General features: G+C 43.4%; 1 protein-coding gene across 5 annotated transcripts in view; it reads right to left on the bottom strand.

The window, feature by feature from the left end:
- Positions 1–24,572, bottom strand: part of LOC137382619 (acyl-CoA dehydrogenase family member 10-like) — a 97,801-nt gene that overhangs the window by 8,374 nt on the left and 64,855 nt on the right. For all 5 annotated transcript variants that reach the window (XM_068054796.1, XM_068054797.1, XM_068054795.1 and 2 more), the window contains 6 exons: positions 18,018–18,409; positions 16,433–16,573; positions 14,425–14,562; positions 9,172–9,262; positions 8,670–8,828; positions 7,173–7,345 (listed from right to left, as the gene is read on the bottom strand). In XM_068054796.1, the coding sequence (XP_067910897.1) occupies positions 7,173–7,345; positions 8,670–8,828; positions 9,172–9,262; positions 14,425–14,562; positions 16,433–16,573; positions 18,018–18,409 (1,094 nt within the window). The remainder of the gene's footprint in view (positions 1–7,172; positions 7,346–8,669; positions 8,829–9,171; positions 9,263–14,424; positions 14,563–16,432; positions 16,574–18,017; positions 18,410–24,572) is intronic.

Below are 24,572 nucleotides of genomic sequence, written 5' to 3'. Positions count from 1 at the left end.
GAGACTTCAACTAAGATCAGTGTCTCCAGTTACAATTGCAAATTTCAACCAGTTTGTTTGTACAGTAAGGAAAAGAATACAAGGAAAGATCCCATTCTACTCAACAAAAAGCTAAACGAAGCCACATTTATGGCATTCAGTGTCTTAATCTTAAGACTGAGGAAGACAATCTGCCTATATAAAAAGATTTTTTTTTTTTTAAATGTGGAAAATGTATGGTAGATGTGGCCGGGGGTGGGGAGGGAAATTATCAAAATTAAAAGTAAAAGTATTGGTCATTTGCCAAAAATTCAAAACTGGGAGTTAAGAGTGATGCCTGACACATCCTAGAGGAGGCTACAGGGAGTGCTGATGACAGCCTGGGAGCAGACAATGGGCCTGCTTTCATAGCAGCAAGCAGTAAAGATAGGCTTTCAATGAGCTTTCCAACTGCATGTATTGATAGGCCCCAAACATTTGAACTGGAAGGAAGAAATTTTTGAATGAAGGGTTCTGACTATTTTTGTTCTGCATTTAATAGTTTGTATGGTTTAAAAATAACGCTCAGTGACTTCAAAGGCCGATATTGCTGTAGAAATAACAATGAGGCTAACAATGCTCACCGTTATTAAAGTGTATATCAAACAGCAACTTCCAGTGACCACACATACACAGTTAAAAGTTAAAATCCTGAAGTTGCTGTGAGTTACCCTGCTCCTCCAGAAGACGTACCATACTGGTACCTCATTGTAAGACTTGGCATGGAAATAGAAGGAACAGCGTGAAGTTGCTGTACTCACATGATATATACCCATTAAACTCGCCAGAAAAAGTTAAGGCTTGTCCATTTCAGTGAAATAATTTGTTTTAGTGGCACATTAAACCTTAATTATTGCCTAACAGCCTCTCGAGTTGAAAATTAACTTTTACAAGTGTGGAGTCACATTATTGTTAATTTTGGAGATTTAAAAAAATTAAAAATAAATGTATATTTAAATAATTTTAAAAACATTTTCTTTCTGGCTCATTTATCGATCTCTCTCTCTCTCAATCCCAGCTTTCTGCCCCTCTTTATTTCGCTTTCTGTGCCTGATTTGACACTCAATTACATATTCTAACTGCCACTTCCTGCTTTAGACTCTGCACTGCTTATTAATGACTCTTCAATCTGATTGATTAAGGAGATACACAGTGTCTTGTCCTGTTCACACAGGCCCCAGATGCCCCATAGAAGGAGCTGCACTTTTCTGATAGTTATCTGATTGGAACTTCTAGTTCAAAATTCTATGGAACGTTTATGGGCAAATACAAGTGTAACAAAAGTTGGTGCTGTTCTTTCACCGCTGAGAGTAAAATATGGCCCTATATATTTTAGTGGCAATTACTCAGCAAAGTTGGAGTCATAGTGAGGCTAATTTTTATTTCAAGCACGAATGGTGCAGTAGATGCTGAAATTCTTGATGCGCTCCTTACCCTGTTCCACCCACCATGATCTTTATGTGGACCAGCAAACAGGTGAATTGCCTACTTAATACTTCCCATACCTTGGGAGCCTTCTCTCAGCAAGGGCAGACATCGACGATGAAACTCAGCATCGCCTCCAGTGTGCTGGCACAGCCATCAGTCGTTTGAGGAAAAGAGTGTTTGACGACAAAGACCTCAAACCTGGTACCAAGCTCATGGTCTAAAGGGCTGCAGTGTTACCTGCCCTCCTGTATGTGTTGGAAACATGGACACTGTACAGCAGACATCTCAAAGCCCTGGAGAAATATCACCAGCGGTGCCTCCGCAAGATCCTGCAAATTCAGTGACAGGACAGGTGCTCCTATATCAGTGTCCTCTCTCAGGCCAACATCCCCAGTATGGAGAGATTGGTCATGGCTAGTCAGTTATGCTGGGCGGGCCACATCATCCGCATGCCTGACACAAGACTTCCAAAACAAGCTTTCTACTCCCAGCTCCGTCACGGCAAGAGGCTACCAGGAGGGCATAGGAAATGCTATAAGGATGTCCTTAAAGCCTACCTGAAAAAATGGGACACCTCCACCGATTCATGGGAATCTCTTGCTCAAGACCGTCCAAAATGGAGAAGAAGCATCCGCGATGGTGCCAGCGAGTTCTAACAACATCGACATGCCCAGGCAGCAACCAAGTGCAAACAGCAGAAGAAGCGTTCAGAATTTCGAGCATCCCATTCACTTGCCTCACCAAACACCACCTGCCCCACCTGTGGCAGAGTGCGTGGATCCAGAATTGGACAATTCAGTCACCTAAAGACCCACAACCCTGGAGTGGAAGAAAGTCATCCTCACGGCTTAGCAGTATGCAGGGAGAGAGGGAATGGGTGACCACCAGACAGTCAAAAAGAATCAGGCAGGTAGTGCGGAGACCCCCCGAGTGCATCTTACTCTCCAACAGGTATTCAGTTCTGAATACTGAGGAAAGTGATACTTCACCTGGGGAGTGCAGCCACAGCCAAGTCCATGGCACCATGGGTGGCTCAGCTGCACAGGGGGGGTACAGGGAAGACTGGAAGTACAGAGGGACCTTGCTGTATTTGTCCATAGATCACTGAAGGCAGCAGCACAGGTAGATAAGGTGGTTAGGAAGGCATATGGGATACTTGCCGTTATTAGCCGAGGCACAGAATATAAGAGCAGGGAGGTTATGATGGAGCTGTATAAAATGCTAGTTAGGCCACAGCTGGAGTACTGTGTACAGTTCTGGGCACCACACTATAGGAAGGATGTGATTGCACTGGAGAGGGTGCAGAGAAGATTCACCAGGATGTTGCCTGGGCTGGAGCATTTCAGCTATGAAGAGAGACTGAAAAGGCTAGGGTTGTTTTCCTTAGAGCAGAGAAGGCTGAGGGGAGATATAATTGAGGTATGCAAAATTATGAGGGGCATTGATAGATTAGATAGGAAGAGACTTTTTCCCTTAGTGGAGGGGTCAATAACCAGAGCGGCACAGATTTAAGGTAAGGTGCAGGAGGTTTAGAGTGTATTTGAGGAAAGAAATTTTCACCCAGAGGGTGGTTGGAATCTGGAAAGCACTACCTGAAGAGGTGGTAGAGGCAGGAACCCTCACAACATTTAAGAAGTATTTAGATGAGCACTTGAAATGCCATAGCACACAAGGCTACGGGCCAAGTGCTGGAAAATGAGATTAGAATAGTTAGGTGCTTGATGGCCGGCACAGACATGATGGGCTGAAGGGCCTGCTTCTGTGCTATATAACTCTATGACTCTGTGTAGGGGCAGATGATATTGATATGGTTCTTAGTCACAGAGTCATAGAGAGATACAACACTGAAACAGGCCCGTTGGCCCACCAAGTCTGTGCCTACCAACAACCACCCATTTATACTTATCCTACATTAATACCATATTCCCTACCACATACCCACACTAGAGGCAATTTACAATGGTCAATTTACCTATCAACCTGTAAGTCTTTGGCTGTGGGAGGAAACCGGCGCACCCGGCAGAAACCCACGGTCACAGGGAGAACTTGCAAACTTCGCACAGGCAGTACCCAAAACTGAACCCGCGTCGCTGGAGCTGTGAGGCTGCGGTGCTAACCACTGCGCCACTGTATTCGTAATGAATACTTTGCATCTGTCTAAACAAAAAAGAGGGGGACGATGCAGATATTGTAGTTAAGGAGGAAGAGTGTGAAGTATTGGATGTGATAAACATAGGGAGAGAGTAAATATTAATGGGATTAGCATCTTTGAAAGTTGATAAATCACCAGGGCCAGATGAAATGCATCCTCGGTTATTAAAAGAAGCAAGAGAGGAAATAGCAGAGGGTCTGACCATCATTTTCCAGTCCTCAATGGATACAGGTATGGTGCCGGAGGATTGGAGAATTGCTAACGTTGTACCTCTGTTTAAAATGGGAGCGAAGGATAGAAGGAATAATTACAGGCCAGTAAGTCTAACCTCAGTAGTCGGCAAATTCTTGGAATCTATTCTGAGAGACAGGATAAACTGTCACTTAGAAAGGCACAGGTTAATCAAGGATAGTCAGCATGGATTTGTTAAGGGAAGCTCTTGTTTGACCAACTCGATTGAATTTTTTGAAGAAATAACAAGGAAGATAGATGAGGGTAGAGCAGTTGATGGTCTACCTGGATTTTAGCAAGGCTTTTGACAAGGTCCCACATGGCAGACTGGTTAAAAAATAAAATCCCATGGTCTGCAGGGAAATGTAGCAAGGTGGTTACAAAATTGTCTCAGTGGCAGGAAACAAAGGGTAATTGTTGACGGCTGTTTTAGCGACTGGAGGGCTGTTTCCAGTGGCATTCTGCAGGGCTCAGTACTGGGTCCCCTGCTTTTTGTGATGTATATTAATGATTTGGATGTAAATGTAGGGGGCATGATCAAGAAGTCTGCGGACAACACAAAGATTGGTCGTGTGGTAGATAGTGAGGAGGATAACTGTAGGCTGCAGGAAGATATGATGGTCTAGTTAGATGGGCAGAAAAGTGGCAAATGGAATTCAACTTGGAGAGTGTGAGGTGATGCATTTGGGGAGGTCAAACAAGGCAAAGGAATACGTGATTAATGAGAAAATACTGAAGAGTGTAGAGGAAGTAAGGGACCTTGGAGTGAATGTCCACAGATCCCTGAAGGTAGCAGGACAGGTCGATAAGGTGGTTAAGAAGGCACATGTAATCCTTTCCTTTATTAGCCGAGGTACAGAATACAAGAGCAGGGAGGTTATGCGGGAACTGTATTACTCATTGGTTAGGCCACAACTTGAGTACTGTGTGCAGTTCTGGTCACCTCATTACAGAAAGGATGTAACAGCACTAGAGAGGATACGGATGACATTTACGAGGATGTTGCCAGGACTGGAAAAATGCAGCTATGAGGGAAGATTGGATAGGCTGGGGTTGTTCTCCTTGGAACAGAGAAGGCTGAGGGGAGATCTGATTGTGATGTACAAAATTTTGAGGGGCCCGGATAGAGTGGAGGTGAAGGGTCTATTCACCTTAGCAGAGAGTTCAGTGACGAGGGGGCATAGATTTAAAGTGATTGGTAGAAAAATTAGAGGGGAGATGAGGAAAAACATTTTCACCCAAAGGGTGGTGATGGTCTGGAACTCACTGCCTGAAAAGGTAGCTGAGGCAGAGAATCTCAACTCATTCAAAAGGAGTCTGGATATGCACCTCAAGTGCTGTAATCTGCCGGGCTACAAACCCAATGCTGGAAGATGGTATTAGAATAGGTGGATCCTTTTTCGGCCGGCACAGACACGATGGGCCAAGTTCTGTGCCTTAAACTTTCTAAGGTTCTATGATTCCCGAGGGACTGCCTACTTAAATATGCAAACTTGGATTCTATGTCTTTAAAGCGACTGCTGCAGGCCACTCTGGAAATGGGAGAAAATGTCGTAGTACTGATTTTTGTGAGGCCAGGATAAGCATGAATTTTATTACCTGCTGGCAGTCGCTTCATTTCCTCCCCACACTGGAGTTGCTTCCCCAGCCTTTAAGGGCTTGACAATACAGAGGTGCTGCCAGATTGTCCCCCCACAACTCCGATCAGTGAGCCACCCATCAGTGCTCATTCAGTGCTGGCAGCTCACTAAAATTGGACATCAGCCCTGGTGAGCTGAGTGGTCACGTGCCTCAATTACACAGGCCTCTCTTTGATGCAGTCTCCAATCCCACAACAACACTTGCAAACTGGAATTTACTGACAGTCTCCTCAAATTAATCCTTGACAAAGCACATCGGGAAGTTCTTTCTCATCTCATTGATGATCGAGGTTATGTGGGAACCCTTGCCAATTTTTCCCTTCCTTTTTAGCTTATTGTAATTCCTCCACTGGTGTCATGGTTAAGAATCACTAATTCTAAGGATCAAACCTGGAACCTCCCTACTCTAAATGGCACAGAACCAATTCTATTTATCTTATCTAAATCTTTGCTGGCCATTCTGCACCCATTAAGCTGGGTCTCAGATCCCAACCAATGCAGCTCCTCCACCTGTCACAAGGTGGTGCCATCAACCCTCCATTTCATCCCTTTCCATATGCAGAAGTAGAAAACGTCAAGTCACCTTGTGAGGGAGGAAAAGAAAAAACCCTGGATTGAAGCCACATCCTACTCCATCATGGTACAGTGAATTAGAGAAAAATTCTTTCATTTATATAGCACCTTATATTGTTAAAACATCTCTGAACACTTCTGGAATACAGGAAATTTACTCCCATATCAACAGCAACAAGCACCGTGACTTTGCACTTAACACAGGGTTGTCCAACCTTTTCGCGTGGGGGCCATATTACAACTTTAATCTTACATAGAGGGCTGGTGAGACAATTTCAGAAAGATAAAATCATTAAAAATTTATCTTACGGTTAATCACAACAACAAATGTGCATTTTTGTGAAGAAGCTTCAAATGAGAAAACTAATTTATTGACTTACTTTCTCATCACTATGTTGGACACTGATTTAGTGAGATACCTGCCATTTTTTTTTGCTTGCACAAGTAGTCAATGTTTGCCCACACATTTCTTGTCGCATTGCCGAGTGTTCCAGATAGACGTACATCTGTCAGGAGTGATCTTGATCCCTCTCTCTCCGTTTCTTCCCTCTCTGTGTTCCCCCCCTCACTGTTGTTTCTCCCCATTACTGTGTTTCCCTCACCACCCCCCCCCGTGTTGTTTCTCCCTTCTCTGTATCGTCCTTGCTCTGTGACCCCTCCTTCTCTGTCCCCCCTCTTTCTCCCTCTGTCATTCCTCCCCCCTCTGTTCCCCCCCCCCTCTCTCTCTTCTCTCCCCCCACCCCCCTACTCTCTCTAACAGTTGCAGGGAGCAGGAGCGCTCAGCACAGCAACTTTGTGGTTGGTCAGTTTCACAGCTGACTGGTGCTGACATCTGGAACAGCTGTTTCTGAACGTCGGACAGATTCGGGGTTTCCCGGCAGGCTTTAAAAAAAATCCGGAACCTGCCAGAAAAGCCCAAATCTGTCTGAAGTTGGGAAACCGCTGTTCCCGCGATGCTGGAACCTGTCAGCTGTGAAACTCGGCGTGATTTTATGAAAAAGCTGGCCTGAAAGAAGAAGACAATGGAAAATTTTTCATCTCTGAAATACATCCGCCGGCCAGATCCTGATTTAACAGGTCAGTGAGAGGCATTTTAAAATGATCAACCTCACTCAATGTCAGATACTCACTCGTTCCTTCATAAGTTGCAAAGCTCGATCTGCATAGCCAATGAGTCGCATGCAATGGTGTATTCTTCCTGGTCCCAGCCTACCTTGAGCAATTTCAAACCCTCGGCCAGGCCCCAATAGAATGTTCTCTTTTGGTACTCGAACATTTTCAAATACAAGTTCTCCATGACCTCCTACAGTAAAGTAACAAATGTGTTTTTATACCCATCATAACTACAGCAATATCTCCCTCTCATCATTACAGCTGTACCATCATCTCCCTTCTCAATCAGTCCAGACAGATGCATTATTTCTACTACTTCCCTGTCCCTACCTGACTACTGGATCAACTCTTCCCCTCCTGTCCTAACAGCTAGATAAATACCCGACCCCTTCTTTTCAGACTAGTCACAGAAAATGTACTCAGGTAGCTCTACCATCTCATGGCACTGGTCAGCCATCTCATTAGTTCTCAGTTCAGCCACCCAGCTGTTCACAGAATTATACAGCATAGGAGGCCACTTGACTGATTGTCCCTGTGCCAGCTCTTTGAAAGAAAAATAAATTAATTTCACTCCCCTGTTCTTTCCCCATAGCCATGCAAATTTTTCCTTTTTAAGTATATATCATCCAATTGCCTTTTGACAGTTACTATTGAATCTGCTTTGATCAACTTTTCAGACAGTGCAAAATGACTGATCTTCCCACTGGCTTTTGTGATTGTCTTAAATCTGTGTCCTCTGGTTACTGAGCATCTCACCAAGTGAAAACAGTTTCTCCATATTTACTCTATCAAAATCCCTCATGTGGTTTAGGGTGCCAACTGAAATGCTTCACAGTAAAAGATGGCTTCATCTTTAAGAGAAGGCCAATTCTTAGAGGCTTTCGTCCTGTCCTTTGGTGAGACACCAACAATATGGGCACAGCACAACAGAAAACCCTTGGCTCCTTTCCTCCCTAGATGAATGGAACTGTGCAGGGAGAGCAACATTGGTGGTTTTGTGAATTTTATGCTCATCAATGCTAGGAAGTGGTACAGTTTCCTATATCAAGCACACACTGTCAGCAACAAGCACTCTCAGATCAAAGATAACAGAGTTAGCTAGAAAATAACTCCACTTTGTTCCAGCCTCAGAAAAATACCTCTTCTGAATCAGTGTGGCACTCTCCCCCGTTTATACCAGACAACCTGTGGTTTCCCTGAACAAGACTACAAATTTCACATCACATTAGGGGCAGTTTAGTGCCTTGGAACATGTCCACAAGGAATTGAGTCAAGATTAAATAAACTTATTCGACAGAACCCTTGCAACCAATGGACAGAGAGAATTTCTAACACTGCTTCACCCAAGATATCAACCATACCAGAACCAACTGTGTCACCTTGGGCATCTTCTAAATGTAACTTTGTTCCAGGGTTATCTCCAAGCAGATACTCTGCTCATCTACACAGGTCCCTCAATTGCACAATACACTTTCACCTCACCCAGGTCTCCCTCCAATAATAGCCTGCCTCACCTGGAGGATCTTCCATCCCATAAACAGATAGGGGTCGGACAATCTTAATCCCTGGTGTATCCATAGAAACCAGAATCATGGACTGCTGTCTGTGACGATGAGCATGTGGATCAGTCTTTCCCATAAACACACAGAGTTTGCAGCGAGGATCCATTGCACCTGTCAAGACACACGCAAGATCAATCTGTGGAATCACACCCAAGACCAGAGAATCACAGGTGGTTGTCATACTTTCATAGATGGAATCATGTAACACATTGATCATACTGCTCATATTAATTCAGTTATAACACCCCTATAATTTTCTTCAACCTACAAATAAAATGCCACAATGGGCACTAGAGGGATGAACTCAGATAGACAAAATGGCCTTTTCTCATCCCAGCTCTTGCTTTATTTTCAAATTCAGATCCAAGAAATAAACAGATACTGTACTAACCCACCGCATCCTCTCAATATTCTCATTCAATCATGCTGTGCATTTTTCCTTGGTCATTCTTACCCGATATCCACCATTTGTGGCCATTGAGGATATAAATGTCTCCCTCTTCAACAACTGAGGCTTCAATGTTCGTAGCATCTGAAGAGGCAACCTGCACATTGCAAGAACAGCAAGGTCATACGGAATAATCAGAAACCTCTGAATGTCATGGTCATCCATAAGTGACTATCTCCTCGCATCAGAATCTACAAGATTAGCAAAAGTTGAAACTTTACTAATGCTAAAAAGCCTGAATACCAGTGCTTTAAAAAAAAACAAAATTCCCCCTCCTTTAAGGGTGTGGTTTCTTTCTGGGATTTGGTTCCAAGGACACAATCATTCAGTGTACCTCACCCAAGTAGTCATTCTTCATGTGGAACCATGACAAGGAATGTTAGCCAAACCATATTCTTTCCTCACCCAATGTCCATACATGCACCTTCCAGCAAGATTCAATGAATGGATTGTGATTAGGAGCAGAGACCCAGGCTAGTTTTTCTCCTCACCTTAGCTACAGAGGCCAACCGTAGTGTCCTTACTGCTGAGAATAGCTAAATCTGTACAAGTCAGGGACATGCTCCCTATGCAGAACCTATTGCCTAGTCCTATCTATGTTGTCGCTCCCCATATGGACCACAACAACTAGATTCTCCCCCTCTCATTGCAAGTTCCCCCCAGCCTGCTCCCTATATATACAGACAGGAACCTCACTCCCTGACTTGTACAGAGTTAGCTACTCTCAGCAGTAAGGACATTACAGTTGGCCTCTGTAGCTAAGGTGAGGGGGAAAAGTAGCCTGTGTCCCAGCTCCTAATCATGTCCAGTGTGAAGGGGAGAAGTGTTTTAAACCTAAGTAAAGATAATTACAAGGGTATGAAGGCAGAACTAGCTAATGTGAACTGGGAAACTAGGTTAAAACGTAGGACAGAAGAGATGCAGTGGCAGACTTTCAAGGAGATATTTAATACTCTCAGCAAAGATTTATCCCAGTGAGAAAGATTCTTTGAGAAGGTTGCATCATCCGTGGCTATGTAAGGAAGTTAAGGATTGTATCAAACCGAAAGAAACACTGTACAAATCTGCAAGGATTAGTGGTAGATCAGAAGATTGGACAGATTTTAAGAACCAGCAAAGAATAACAAAAAAAATACAGGGAGGAAGTAGAGTATGAGAGAAAAATAGTTAGTAATATAAAAACAGATAGTAAGAGTTTCTACAAGTATTTAAATGGGAAAAGAGTAAATAAAGCTTGTGTTGGTCCTCTGGAGAGAGTCTGGGGAATTGATAATGGAAAACAAGGAAATGGCAGAGGTGTTGAACAGGTATTTTGTGCCTGTTTTCACTGTTAAAGAATTTGAAAACTTCCCAAAGATACTTGAAAAATCAAGAGGTGAAAGGGAGGGAGGAACTTAAAACAATCACCATCACCAGGGAAAAGATGCTGGGAAAACTATTGGACCTAAAGGCTGACAAGTCCCCAGGACCAGATGGCCTGCATTCTAGGGTATTAAAAAAAGTGGCACAGAGATAGTAGAGGCTTTGGTTATAATCTTTAAAAAAAATCCTTAGGTTCTAGAAGGGTCTCAGTGGATTGGAAAATAGCAAATTTAACACCTTTATTCAGGAAAGGAGGGAGACAGAAAGCAGGAATCTACAGGCCAGTTAGCCCAACATCTGTCATAGGGAAATTGCTAGAATCCATTATTAAGGAGGTTATAGAAGGATACTTAGAAAATCATAATGGGATCAGACAGAGTCAACATGGTTTTGTGAAAGGGAAATCGCGTTTAACTAATTTATTAGAGTTCTTCGAGGAAGTAACAAGCAACGTGAACCTGTAGATGTGGTGTACTTGGATTTCCAAAAGTCATTTGATAAGGTGCCACATCAAAGGTTACTACTACACAAGATAAGAGCACATGGTTTAGGGGGTAACATATTAGCATGGATAAAGGTTGGTTAGCTAACAGGAAGCAGAGTAGGGATAAATGCATAATTTTCAGGTTGGCAAGCTGTAACTAGTGGAGTGCCATATAGATCAGTGCTGGGGCCTCAACTATTTTCAATCTATATCAATGACTTGGATGAAGAGACCAAATGTAAGGTAGCTAAATTTGTTGATGACACCAAGATAGGAAGGAAACTAAGTTGTAAAGAGTGTACAAAGGGATAGAGATAGGTTGAGTGAGTGGGCAAAAATTTGGCAGATGTGGGAAAACGTGAACTTGTCCACTTGGCAGAAAGAATAGAAAATCTGTATATTATTTAAATAGAGAAAGATTGCAGAACTCAGTAGTGCAGAGGGGGATCTGGGTGTCCAACACGAGTCACAAAAGGTTATTATGCAGGTACAGCAGGTGATTAGGAAGGCAAATGAAATGTTGTTGTTTATTGCAAGGGAAATGGAACATAAAAGTAAGGAATTTTTGTTACATTTGTATAGGACCTTGGTAGGACCACATCTGGGGAATCGTGTACAGTGTTGGTCTCCTTCTTTGAAAAAGGATATAATTGCATCAGAACCAGTTCAGAGAAGGTTCACTCGACTAATTCCGGGGATGAAGGGCTTATCGTATGAAGAAATTGTTATGAAAGTACTTCCATTTTTAAATATTTTTTGAGGACTCGTGTTTTAGAATAGTGGAGATGGATTCATTGGAGGACTGAAATGATTCCACAGATGCTGGACAATTTTTTAAAAGGGTCACTGGAAGGACTCTGTTTAAAAACATTTACTGGAAGTCATATGTCTTCAGCTAAGCAAACAACAGGTGCCTTCTGACTATGGGAATTGTTGACAAGAGAAATGGCATGTCAAGATTTATGGTGCTCAAGAGTGGGTTTCATTTTTGAATACTGTTTTGAGTCTGTTGGGTTTGTACCCTGCTGAAAGAAACACCCAGCTCATCTTTTCTCCACCTCTGAGAAACCCTGCAAAACAAAGCCAATGTGTGATAGCTGCAACGCCTGATGCCGCATTTCTCCTGAGAAGCTTCTGGAAAACTTCCTTCTGACATCTCCTGAATGAACTGCTTCTGAAAAGATCTCAGTGACCCGTCTATGTGTACTTAGGACGTCAGACTGTATGCCATCTGGAACATAACATAACTTATCCTTTTTCTTCAAGAATTAACAAGTACTTTGGCCAAAGCATTTTTATTTTTCCGGTGTGTGTGTGTGTTGGGTATTTAGAAGGGAAAATATATATTTACTGTCATATTTCAAACTGTGTTAAAGCTTTGCATCTTTATTGACTAAGTCTTGTTTTATAATAAATTAGTACTTTTGTTGTTTATTAAAGAAACCTCGTTGGTGGATTTTATTATGGAACTAAAATAGAGTACATAATTGGCTGCATCGGTAACTGGGTACACATTTAAGTATATGTTGTGACCTGTGCAGAAATGGAACTAGAGAAGGACAGTGCATTCCTCCCACATAGGTCATAACAAAAAGGTTGAACAAGTTGGGCATATACCCATTGGAGTTTAGAAGAATGAGAGATGATGTTATTGAAACATATAATATCCTGAAGGGTCTTAATAGAGTGGATACCATGAGGATGTTTCCTCTTGTGGGGGAGGCTAGAACTAGGGGACACAGTTTAAGAATAAGAGGTTTTCCTTTTAAGACGAAGATGAGGAAAAAAAATTTTTTCTGAGGGTCTTTCGTCTGTGAAATTCTCTTCCCTGGAAAGCAGGGGAGGCTGGGTCACTGAATTTATTCAAGGCTGAGTTAGATTTTTGATGGATAAGGGAGTCAAGTGTTATGGGGGGCAGACAGGAAAATGGAGTTGAGACCACAACCAGATCAGCCATGATCTTATTGAATGGCAGAGCAAGCTTGAAAGGCTGAATGGCCTACTCCTGCTCCTGAGTCCTATGTTCAGTGCACTTAACAAATGAAACAAAAAAGGAGTCCTAAGACATTAAAAATACAGTGACAAGATGTCGCTGGGATGCAGATGTAGGTCCTGTTTAAATGGCGATTTGGGTGCCTTTAGTTTGTTAACAAAAGAACTCCAAGGAGTACATTGGTAAAGTAACCTATAACTATATATCATTACATGTATAAAATAAAAACATTTTACAATTGTATGCCAGTTAGCACAACACTATATAGCTGGTAACATGGTTAAAAATGTCATAAGTCTGATTCCAATGGGCTCTGAGATCATAGAAAAACCTGGAAAATTGAATTGGATGACCAAAGAGTAAGGCATAGGATTCCCACAGCCTAACACATTCCAATAACCCTGGTCTAGAAGGTGACAGGTAATTCTGTAATTGAACTATGTACAAAGGAGAATGTTCCATGGGATATCAGAAAGAATTTCATTGGCAGGAAAAGCTTCATTGTTGATATTCTAATTTAAATTGCTGCAGGTTGTTGTGGTGCAATCCCAGAGCTTTTCAGCAGTAACTGTTGTGGTGAGGCTCTGTATCCTGTGGAAGATTGACAGACCAGCCATAAACCGCTACAGCCAATCTGTAGACATTACATCAAACAGAGGATAGGAAAAGGCCATTAATGTTTAAGTCTCTTTATCCTCTATTGAAAATGGCTAACTGTGAATAATTGGTCTGTGGTTTCATTAATTACAACACCAAATTATACATTTTTGGTAGTAGGATTTAGATATTAATAATTCTACCAACAGCTGCTATTAAAGGCTACTATTGCTTTGCAAACAAAGGTAGCCAAAGGAAGCAAGCTATTTGTAGATTTACTGTTGTGAGTGAATCTCGTATCTAGTCTCATTGTTGCATTATTAAAGTGCAGATGAATATTAATCTTGGTTCCAAAATTACATTTAATTCATTCACATAATGATGGCCATCTGATAATGCTCCAGATGTTGAAGCGATCGCCTGCATTGTTATCTGTTTAGTCTGCATTTTGAACGCTAATGCATAAGGGGCAGAGTCATTCATCATCTCAATGTATTATCCCATGGGAAGGCTTATGCAGTGGATTCTTCAGGCCTTCAGATGCCTCAGCAGCTACCAAGGTTAACTCCCGTGGGAATATGTGCTCAATATATTTGTATCTAGTTGCATTCTTGTTATAGGCAACTTTAAATATGCAAAAGGCAGAGGTCAGATCACCAGAGGACTCGGGTAATGGCTATTTATGTCAATACTGTCTGTCCTATTGAAATGAGTATCCTCCAAAGTAAAAAATAATTCTGACTATTTTAGAGCTTCACTGACAACGTTTTAAATGGGGGAGGAGCAGGTGGTGGAACAACAAAAGTCAGAATATCAGTTATACCTTGGGCTCAGTCATGGCAAAACAGGACCTGATTTTCCCTTCCAATAATGGCAGAAGCCATTGCTCCTTCTGTGCTTCAGTCCCATATTTCACCAGTATCTCCATGTTTCCTGTATCTGGTGCAGAACAGTTGAAAGCCTGTAAAACAGGGGACTTACAATGATAAAAAAAATACAGTAAACACATGTAAATAAATTTAAACAGGCCAATTTAAACCAATATTTTGCATTGATCTTCATGGTGGAGGACACTATAAACATCCTGACAATAATAGATGAGCAAGGTGTAAATGGGAGGGAGAAACTTGTAACAATCTCTATCACGAGGGAAAAAGTGCTGGACAAACTGATGGGACTAAAGGCAGACAAGTTGCCAGGGCCTGATGGTCTGCATCCAAGGGTTTTAAAAGAAATGACTGCAGAGATAGTGGAGGCATTAGTCATAATATACTAAAACTCATAGGATTTCGGTAGGGAACCAGCGGATTGGAAAACCGCTAATGTGACACCCCTATTCAAGAAAGGAGGGAGACAGAAAGCAGGAAACTATAGACCAGTTAGCTTAATATCTGTCATTAGGAAAATGCTAGAGTCCATTATTAAGGAAGAAATAGCAGGACATTTAGAAAAACATAATGCAATCAAACAGAGTCAACATGGTTTTGTGAAAGGGAAATCATGTTTGACAAATTTGTTAGAGTTCTTTGGGGATATAACAAGCAGAGTGGCTAAAGGGGAACAGTAGATGTAGTGTATTTGGATTTTCAGAAGGCGTTCGATAAGGTGCCACATAAAAGGTTATTGCACAAAATAAGAGCTCAGGGTATTGGGGGTAATTTGTTGGCATGGATTGTGGATTGGCTAACACACAGAAGGCAGAGAGTCGGGATTAATGGGTCTTTTTCAGGTTGGAAAGCCGTAACTAGTGGGGTGCCACAAGGATTGGTCCAAGGGCCTCAACAATTTACTATCTATATTAATGACTTGGAGGACGGGACGGAGTGTAGTGCATCCAAATTTGCAGACGATACAAAAATAGGTGGGAAGGCATGTTGTGATGAGGACACAAAGAATCTGCAAAGGGAGATAGATAGGTTAAGTGAGTGGGCAAAAACTTGGCAGATGGTGTTCAACGTGGAAAAGTATGAGGTCATCCACTTTGGTAGGAAGAATAAAAAGGCAGATTATTATTTAGATGGAGAAAGACTACAAAATATGCAGTTCAGAGGGATCTGGGTGTTCTTGTACATGAAACACAAAATGTTAGCATGCAGGTGCAGCAAGTAATTAGGAAGGCAAATGGAATTTTGGCCTTTAGTGCTAAGGGGTTAGAGTTTAAAAATAGGGAAGTCTTGTTACAACTGTTCAGGGTGTTGGTGAGGCCACACCTGGAGTACTGCATACAGTTTTGGTCCCCGTATTTAAGGAAGGATATACTAGCATTGGAGGCAGTTCAGAAAAGGTTCACTAGGCTGATTGCTGGGATGAAGGGGATGTCTTATCAAGAATGGCTAAACAGATTAGGCTTTTATTCATTGGAGTTTAGAAGAATGAGAGGTGATCTTATTGAAACATATAATATTTTAAGGGGGCTTGACAGGGTAGATGTTGAGAATATGTTTCCACTGGTGAATCTCGAACTAGGGGACATAGTTACAGAATAAGGGGGCACATATTTCAAACTGAGATGTGAAGGAATTTCTTCCCTCAGAGGGTGGTGAATCTCTGGAATTCTCTACCTCAGAGAGTTGCGGAGGCTAGGTCACTAAATGTATCGAAGGAAGAGGTAGATAAGACTTTTAAAATCTTGGGGTGTTGAGGGGTATGCGGAGCAGGCCCGAAAGAGGAATTGAGGCCTGGGAAAGATCAGCCATGATCCTATTGAATGGCGGGGCAGGCTTGAGGGGCTGAATGGCCTACTCCTGCTCCTATTTCTTATGTTGTTATGCCAAGCCAAAAAAGCAAGTGGACTCTTTGCAACAAAGATTCACAAATAATTATAGTAATACCTCAGGAGCAGGCAGAGACCTCCCCATAACCTCACACAGGTGAGCATATTCCAGATTTGTCAGTCCTGCTCCAAACTTAATCTCAGGATCAATTTTCAATGGTAAAAACATGTTCCAGAGACCATCTGCTTTAGCTTCATTCTGAAAATGCAAAGTGTAATCCTTTCATTGTAGGTTATTAGTCACCGTCTCCAACGATCATTTTGAAGTAATTCCCATCCAAATTTAGTCATCGCCCCACCACATACAACAATGAATCACCAGTCCTCAGAACAAAAAACGCACGTGACGTCAAAGTAGAGACTGAATGACTTGCTGGAGCTCTGCTGGGAATGCAGGCAGGTTCTAGTTATTTGTGAACCCTGAGTTTGAGAGAGTGTATATTTGAATATAAAAGTACCTGCCCTAATGATGTAAATGCTAAATGGTAAAATAATCTTCTAGGTTCAAAACATTACCCATCTCCCCACCTCCTAAACACTGCGTAAAACATACCACCAGACTTGATGGCTCCAATTTCCTCCTGACCTCCACCATATATAAACTCCAAATCCCAAACTCTGCCACCCACATTCTATCATGCTCACCTGTCACCCCTATCTTTACTGACGTCCACCTGCTTCTCAGGCCCAATACAGTGACTTCAAAAACTTCATCCTTCCTTACAAATCCCTTCACAGTTTCGTTCCAATCTACCCCTGCAACCTTTCCCAGCCCTGTGCACCAGTCCACACCTTCCGACTCTGGCCTATTCTGCGATCTTGCACCACCCCACTACCCCCAAAGCTTTCAGTCATCACGACCCTGCATTTGAACTCCCTCCCTAAACCCCTCCATCTTACTACATCTCCCACCTTCAAAAGTTTCTCAAATCTCTCACTTCAACGAAGCTCTATGCCAATTTTCTTAATTCTTCTATTTCAACATTCATGATCTCTTTCCTTTTAAGAACCTTGCTGTGAATTGAGAGGTTTTATTATAATCTTTTTATTTCCCTGATTCACAGCAATGAGCTAATCTATCAATATCCATGTTGAATGAGCAGCTCCATCGAGCGGCATCCCAGCATGACACCGAGTGCTGCCATGTAATAGCCTGTATGCATGTTAAAGATCAGCCCTGATTCCAATCTACAGAATACTCTGTGCGAATGCCTGGTGAAAGATTGCCCTGCTGATACAAATGGAGCACCTCCCAGATGTGTGTGGAAATGGAAAGGGAAATTAAAATAAGTATATATTATTCCTTAAGAATGAATTTTTCAAAATGGCTTCGAGTTGGAAAATTTTTTTTTAAACCAAAATACTTTTTGTATTGAATTCTCCTTTAACTCAGAGTCTGTAACCTAAAATATCACTTTTTTTTTTACAAAAAACTTCTTTCTCTTTCATCCATACTTTACCCCAGGGACTGAATAATTGCTTCCAAGACATTTTTCTTGAAAATTGTTTCTAGAGCTCTGGCCTAGACTAAATTATTTCAGAACGTGGAGATTTTGGTGTGCACATGCCAGAACATCACCTCTCGGTAGGGACGATTAAAATGCAGGTCCACCTGACATGCCCTTCAAAACAGTTAAACATACCTTTAGTTCCTCCATTTTAGGATTTGGGATCCATCGATTTTCAGCCCTCTGGTGCTCCATAAGTTCCTGCTCTAGGGGATAGATACGTTTATCCATGAACAAAGTCAGTTTGTGGTACAACTCTTGCGCTCGGGCAGGCAGCCCCTCAGGTGAGATAATCAAATGTCCTTTAGGAACTGAGACTAAATTTCTGGAATGGCTATCAAGCGAAGAGGCAGATAAAGAGCTTTGTCTGTTCCACGTAGTGTACTTTCTCAATGGAGGTCCTGGATTTCCAGTAGGAATTGATTTGAAGTTTCGGAATCCTTCCCTTACAGCAAACACCCATGCTAAGTCAGCTATTTTCTCAATATGTTTCTCAGCTGTTTCAGCTTTAGCTGAACTTGCCTGTCCTAAACAGAACATTGAAAAGAGAAAAGTGAGACCATGGAAAGATGTACACCTAGTGACATGTGCTATGGTTTATCAGTGTTCCAATTTGGATACTATAAAATGGATCACAGATGTCCTGACTGGACAAGCTGTTAATAGAGTAAAAATAAAGGGCTAGTGGAGTATTGATGTACTGCCACTAGTTTTATCCATAAAATATAATAAGTATTATATTCCATTGTATTGACAATGTATGCAGAAGACATTTAGGATCAGAACATTGTGATTTCATTTTATTTCTTCACTGAATACTTAAAATGACCAACTCAGCATTAGCTTGACTCAATGGTAGCCCTCTCACCCGAATCAGAGGTTCCAGGTTCAAGATCCATTGAGGATTTGAAGACAGAATCTAGGCTGATGGTTCAGTACTGCAATGAATGGCCATTTCTGTACTATTGGCACCATTTTTCAGCTGAGATATAAAACCAAGATCCTGTTCACAGGACCATATTGTGTGCAAAATGACCATTGTGCTTGCCTACAATAGTGTGCAACACTTCAAAAGTAATTTATTAATTATGAAGCACTTTAGGATGTTCTGAGATATGAAAGCACCTTTCAATTTTCTTTTCTTTCTTTCTCTATGAGCCAGTACAGAAAGCGTTGTCTGATCTTGCCCTCACTTGACAGACAGTATATTGTCAGGCAAACCCCACCTGCCAAGACTGAGGCACACATATTTCGCCACATGAATATAAAAACTTTAAAAATTGCAATCTCTGACTGGAAGGACATTTGCATAGTACCAGATAATGTGGAAACAAAGTGAGCCAGTCCCTGTTCCTCCAACACACAGAAGTGGTCAGGCCAGTTTTAATCACATGACTAACTGGCTGTTGCAGAGTTTTTGAACTCCCAACAAAGGAATTGCCAGGCAGAATGCCGTGTGCTCATGGACTGAGAACATCTCCTCTGCCTGTTCATCTCTCAGGGAAGTGAAACCATTGAAGACACATAAACACAGAGCGAGAAAAGGTTTCCTACACGAACAAGGCTTTTAGAAGACTACTGAACCCCAATGAAACACCAGACCATATCTTCAATCAAGGACTACAGCGAGTTCGAAAAACAGTAACAAGATATTGCCTCAAACTGTTCTGCTTACCTTTTCTTCTGCTCTATTCTGTCCCTATCTGCATGTTTATATCGCGTGTCCATGCTAATGTGGGCGCGTCGTATATCCGTAGGCGTGAACCATATTAGAGTTTAAGTTTTAAGATTTTAATAAATTTCCTCTTTCTGCTTTAAACCAAAGAAAGCCTGTTTGTGCTCATTTAGTTTGCCTGATAATTGGAAAGTTGTGAACAAGGATTCACAAAAAGGGAGCTCAAAACATGTGTTTAAAATTAAACCCTGTTATAATAAGACCAGGTGAAGACAGCAAAAGACCCCTTGACACATTGCTCATCTGGTTGTAACAATATTCATTTACTGAATCCAGATAGGACAACAAGTCACATCCAGGAAATTTATGCTCATTAGCTTGGCCTCAGTTGTAGTAAGGTTAAGAGAAGGGATAATTAGGGATGCTCTTGGCAGAGTAGGGATTATTACAGATATGCAATATGGCTTGTGGAAAAGGTCATGTCTTACCAACCTGGTTGAATTCTTCAAGGAGGTTACTAGATTGATGGATGAAGGTAGTTCTGTAGACATTGTATATTTGGATTTTCAAAAAGTTTTAGATCTCGAGCCTCACTATAGAGTCCTGTGGGATTGGATGGCAGTTCTGGATTGAACTGGGAATTGGCTGCATTCTCATGGACAGATGGTTGTCACACCACATAGAGACTGGTTACAAATGGAGTCTTGTAGGGATTAGTTCAAGGGCTGTTAAAAGTTTCACAATTTATATCAATGATCTGGAAAAAGGCATTGTGGATTCTGTCCATAAGTTTACAGGTGCCATAAAGATCTGTGCTGGTGTGAGATACATTGAGGAGAAAAAAAAGTTTATAATCTGAACTAGATGTGATGGAGGGGCTACAGTAGCATAGTGGTAATATCACTGGACTTGTGATCCAGATGCCAGGACTAATGCTCCAGGAACATGAGTTCAAATACCACCATGGCAGCTGGGGGAATTCAAATTCAATTAATTAATAAATCTGGAATATGAACTTCCCAGCTCCTCTTTGAATTAATGCCATAGAATCTTTCATGTCCACCTGAGAGGCCAGACGGCTGCTCAGTTTGGCATCTCATCTGAAATACGGGACCTCTGACAGTGCAGCACCTGACACTATATGTTAATATATTAACAGTTTTTACTTTATGATATTTGTAATTAGTTTCAAAGCTATATCAGTAGTCTGGTCAGCAAAGACACTGCCTGCTGGAGCACTAAGCCATAGAGATCAAAAGATTTCAAGTTAGATGCCTGGCCTTTGCCGATTAGCTCATGTTAGCCAGGGAGTAGATCAATAATTGAGTAGCTACAATTATCTTACAATCAACTCATCTGGGCTATATATGGGATTCCTGTTCCCAGTCACTATCCAGTAACCCTTCCAAGAATGGTACGTGAATTGATGTTGGTTGATAAAGGGAACAGGCATAGCTTTCCATGTTCCAAATGCTTGTCGATAGTCATTGGCTCAGCGGTCTTTCCCCATTGAGCCTTTGCTGCGGCTGCCCCAAGCTTTAGTACGTCCCTCAGCACGTAGTCCTGAACCTTGGAATGTGCCAGTCTGCAACATTCGGTGGTGGACAACTCTTTGCGCTGGAAGACCAGCAAGTTTCGGGCAGACCAAAGAGCGTCTTTCACCGAACTGATAGTCCTCCAGCAGTAGTTTTTTTTTTAGAGATACACTGAAACAGGCCCTTCGGCCCACTGAGTCTGTGCCGACCAACAACCACCCATTTATACTAACCCTACAGTAATCCCATATTCCCTACCACCTACCTACACTAGGGGCAATTTACAATGGCCAATTTACCTATCACGTGCAAGTCTTTGGCTGTGGGAGGAAACCGGAGCACCCGGCGAAAACCCACGCGGTCACAGGGAGAACCTGTAAACTCCGCACAGGCAGTACCCAGAATTGAACCCGTGTCACTGGGGCTGTGAGGCTGCGGTGCTAACCACTGCACCACTGTGATGTTTGATGTTTATCTCGGTGTGCATCCCTGGGAACAGCCCGTAGAGCACAGCCTCCTGTGTGACAGAGCTGCTTGGGATGAACCTCGACAAAAACCACTGCATCTCTTTCCACACCTGTTTTGCAAAGACACATTCCAGAAGGAGGTGGGCAACCGTCTCTTCCCCACCACAGCCACCCCGAGGGCATTGTGCAGAGGGTGCGAGACTCCGAGCGTGCAGGAAGGATCTGATGGGGAGGGCTCTTCTCACCACCAGCCAAGCTACATCTTGGCGCTTGTTTGAAAGTTCTGGTGATGAGGCATTCTGCCAAATGACTTTGGCGGTCTGCTCAGAGAACCATCCAACAGGATCCACCATCTCCTTTTCCCGTAGGGCCTTGAGGACTTTCCGTGCAGACCACTGCCTGATGGATTGGTGGTCAAAGGTATTTTTCAGCAGAAATCTTTCCATGAAGAATAGGTGGTACGGCACGGTCCAACTGGATAGAGCATTCCACAGCAATGTGACCAGCCCATCCTTCGCAACACCGGGGACAGATAGAACCTCAACACACAGTGACACTTGGTGTTTGCGTACTGGGGATCTACGCACAGCTTGATGCAGCGGCACACGAAGGTGGTCATCAGGATGAGGGCGACGTTGGGTACATTTTTCCCACCCTCATCCAGAGATTTGAACAACGTGTCCCTCCGGACCCGGTCCATTTTGGATCCCCATATGAAGCGGAAAATGGCTCGGGTGACCGCCACGGCGCAGGAGTGGGGTATGGGCCAGACCTACGCCACGTGCAGCAACAATGTGAGCGCCTCGCATCCGTTGACCAGGTTCTTACCCACTATGGAGAGAGATCGCTGCTCCCACAGGCTCAGCTTATGTTGTACCCTGGCTACTCGCTCATTCCAGGTTTTGGTGCACGCCCCGTCTGACCTGACGGTGAAGGGGACAAAGGATCGGTCAGCCCAGTTCCCAAAGAACATGGCCTCACTCTTGCCGTGGTTAACTTTGACTCCCGAGGCCAGTTCGAACTGGTGGCAGGTGCTCATCAGTCTGTGCACAGACAGCGGATCCGAGCAGAAGACGGTGACATCATCCACGTACAGGGAGGTTTTAACCTGAGTGCCTCCACTGCCTGGGATTGTCACCCCTCTTATGCTCGCATCCTTCCTAATAGATTCAGCAAAGGGTTCAATATAGCAAAGAAACAAGACAGGGGAGAGGGGTCAGCCCTGTCTGACTCCAGATTAAATCGGGAAACTTTCTGATTCCCACCCATTGATTGAGACTGCACAACTGATGTTCGTGTAGAGCAGTTTGATCCAATTGCAGATTCCCTCCCCAAACCCCATTTTGGAGAGCACGCCCATCATGCAGGTGTGTGATATCTTGTCAAAAGCCTTCTCTTGGTCCAGGCTGATGAGGCAGGTGTCCACCCTCCTGTCCTGTACGTAGGCGATCGTATCCCTGAGTAGTGCGAGATTATCAGAGATCTTCCTGCCGGGTACAGTGCAGGTCTGGTCAGGGTGAATCACCAACTCCAGAGCAGACTTGACTCGAGTGACTATGACGTTTGACAGAATCTTGTAGTTAACATTAAGCAGTGAGATGGGCCGCCAATTTCTGATTTCTGCCCTCTCCCTCTTCTGCTTGTGGATGAGGGTGATGATGCCTTTCCTCATGGATTCTGACATGCTGCTCTCGTATACTTCCAGCAGGTCCGGGCCGACTCAGTCCCACAGGGCCGAATACAACTCAACTGGCAAGCCATCGCTCCCGGGAGTTTTATTTGTCTCGAAGGACTCGACGGCCTTTGTCAGCTCATCTAGGGTTAACGGCTTGTCCAGTCTCTCCCTCATGCTGTCATCTAAGACCTCTGTGATAGATGACTGGGAGGCTCTGCTGTCTGTGGGCTTCGCAGCATACCGTCCAGCATAAAAGGATTTGATGATCCTTAGTATGTCGGACTGCGAAGACGTTACCACGCCATCCTCTTCCTTCAGACTTCTGATCACGGAGCTCTCTCTCTGTACCTTTTGGAAGAAGTAACGCGAGCATGTCTCATCCTGCTCAATGGAGCCGACTCTGGACCGGAAGATGATCTTGGAGGCCTCCTTGGCAAAGAGCGAGGCCTACTGGCTCTTCACCTCTTAGAGGTCCTCCTTGACCTCGACCCCTATCGACTGCAGCCGGAGCAGATTTTGCATTCTTTTCTGGAGTCGGGACATTTGCCTCTGTCTCTCTCTCGCCCTCTAAACACCTTTGAGGATAAAGAACCTCTTGGTGTTCTCCTTGATCGCTTCCCACCAGTGAACTGGAGACTCAAAGAGGGGTTTCACAGTTCTCCAACTTCAGTAATCCCTTTTGAGTTCCTCAATGTTTTCAGGGGTTAGCAGTGTAGCAATGAGCTTCCATGTCCCCCGTCAACCCGCTGGTCATCCTGTAAGTGACAGTCGGCCAGTAAGAGGCAGTGGTTGGAGAAGAACACCGGCTTGACGTCGGTGGATCTGACCGTGACAGTACGAGACACAAACAGGAAGTCAATCCTGGAACGGGCAGACCCGTCCGATCTTGACCATGTGTATCTACGCCGCACTCCGTCTGCAGGTTTGCTGAAGACGTCGTGCAGTTTGGCATCTTTTACTGTATCTATTAGGAATCTGGACGTAGCGTCCAGTTTGCTGTGGTCACTGCCGGATCATCCAGCTGCATCCTTGATGCAGTTGACGTCACCGCCTAGAATGACCGGCCTGGACGTCGCCAGCAATAGTAGGAGCTGCTGGAAAACAGTCAGCCGCTCGCTGCATTGAACCGGGGTATACACATTGATCAACCGGAGTGGAGCATTGTTGTACATTACATCTGCTACGAGGAGGCGACCGCCCACCACCTCCTTAACTTCGGAGATGGTGAAGTTACTTCCCCGCAGCAGAATACTCAGGCTGGAGGAACGGGTATCATTTCCCCCTGACCAGATCAATGGCCCATGGGACCACCATCTCAACCATTGTCTGTAGGTGCTG

Source organism: Heterodontus francisci, chromosome 23, assembly GCF_036365525.1.
Source record: "Heterodontus francisci isolate sHetFra1 chromosome 23, sHetFra1.hap1, whole genome shotgun sequence".
Taxonomy (NCBI): Eukaryota; Metazoa; Chordata; class Chondrichthyes; order Heterodontiformes; family Heterodontidae; genus Heterodontus; species Heterodontus francisci.
This window is presented reverse-complemented; position numbering and strand designations above follow the sequence as displayed.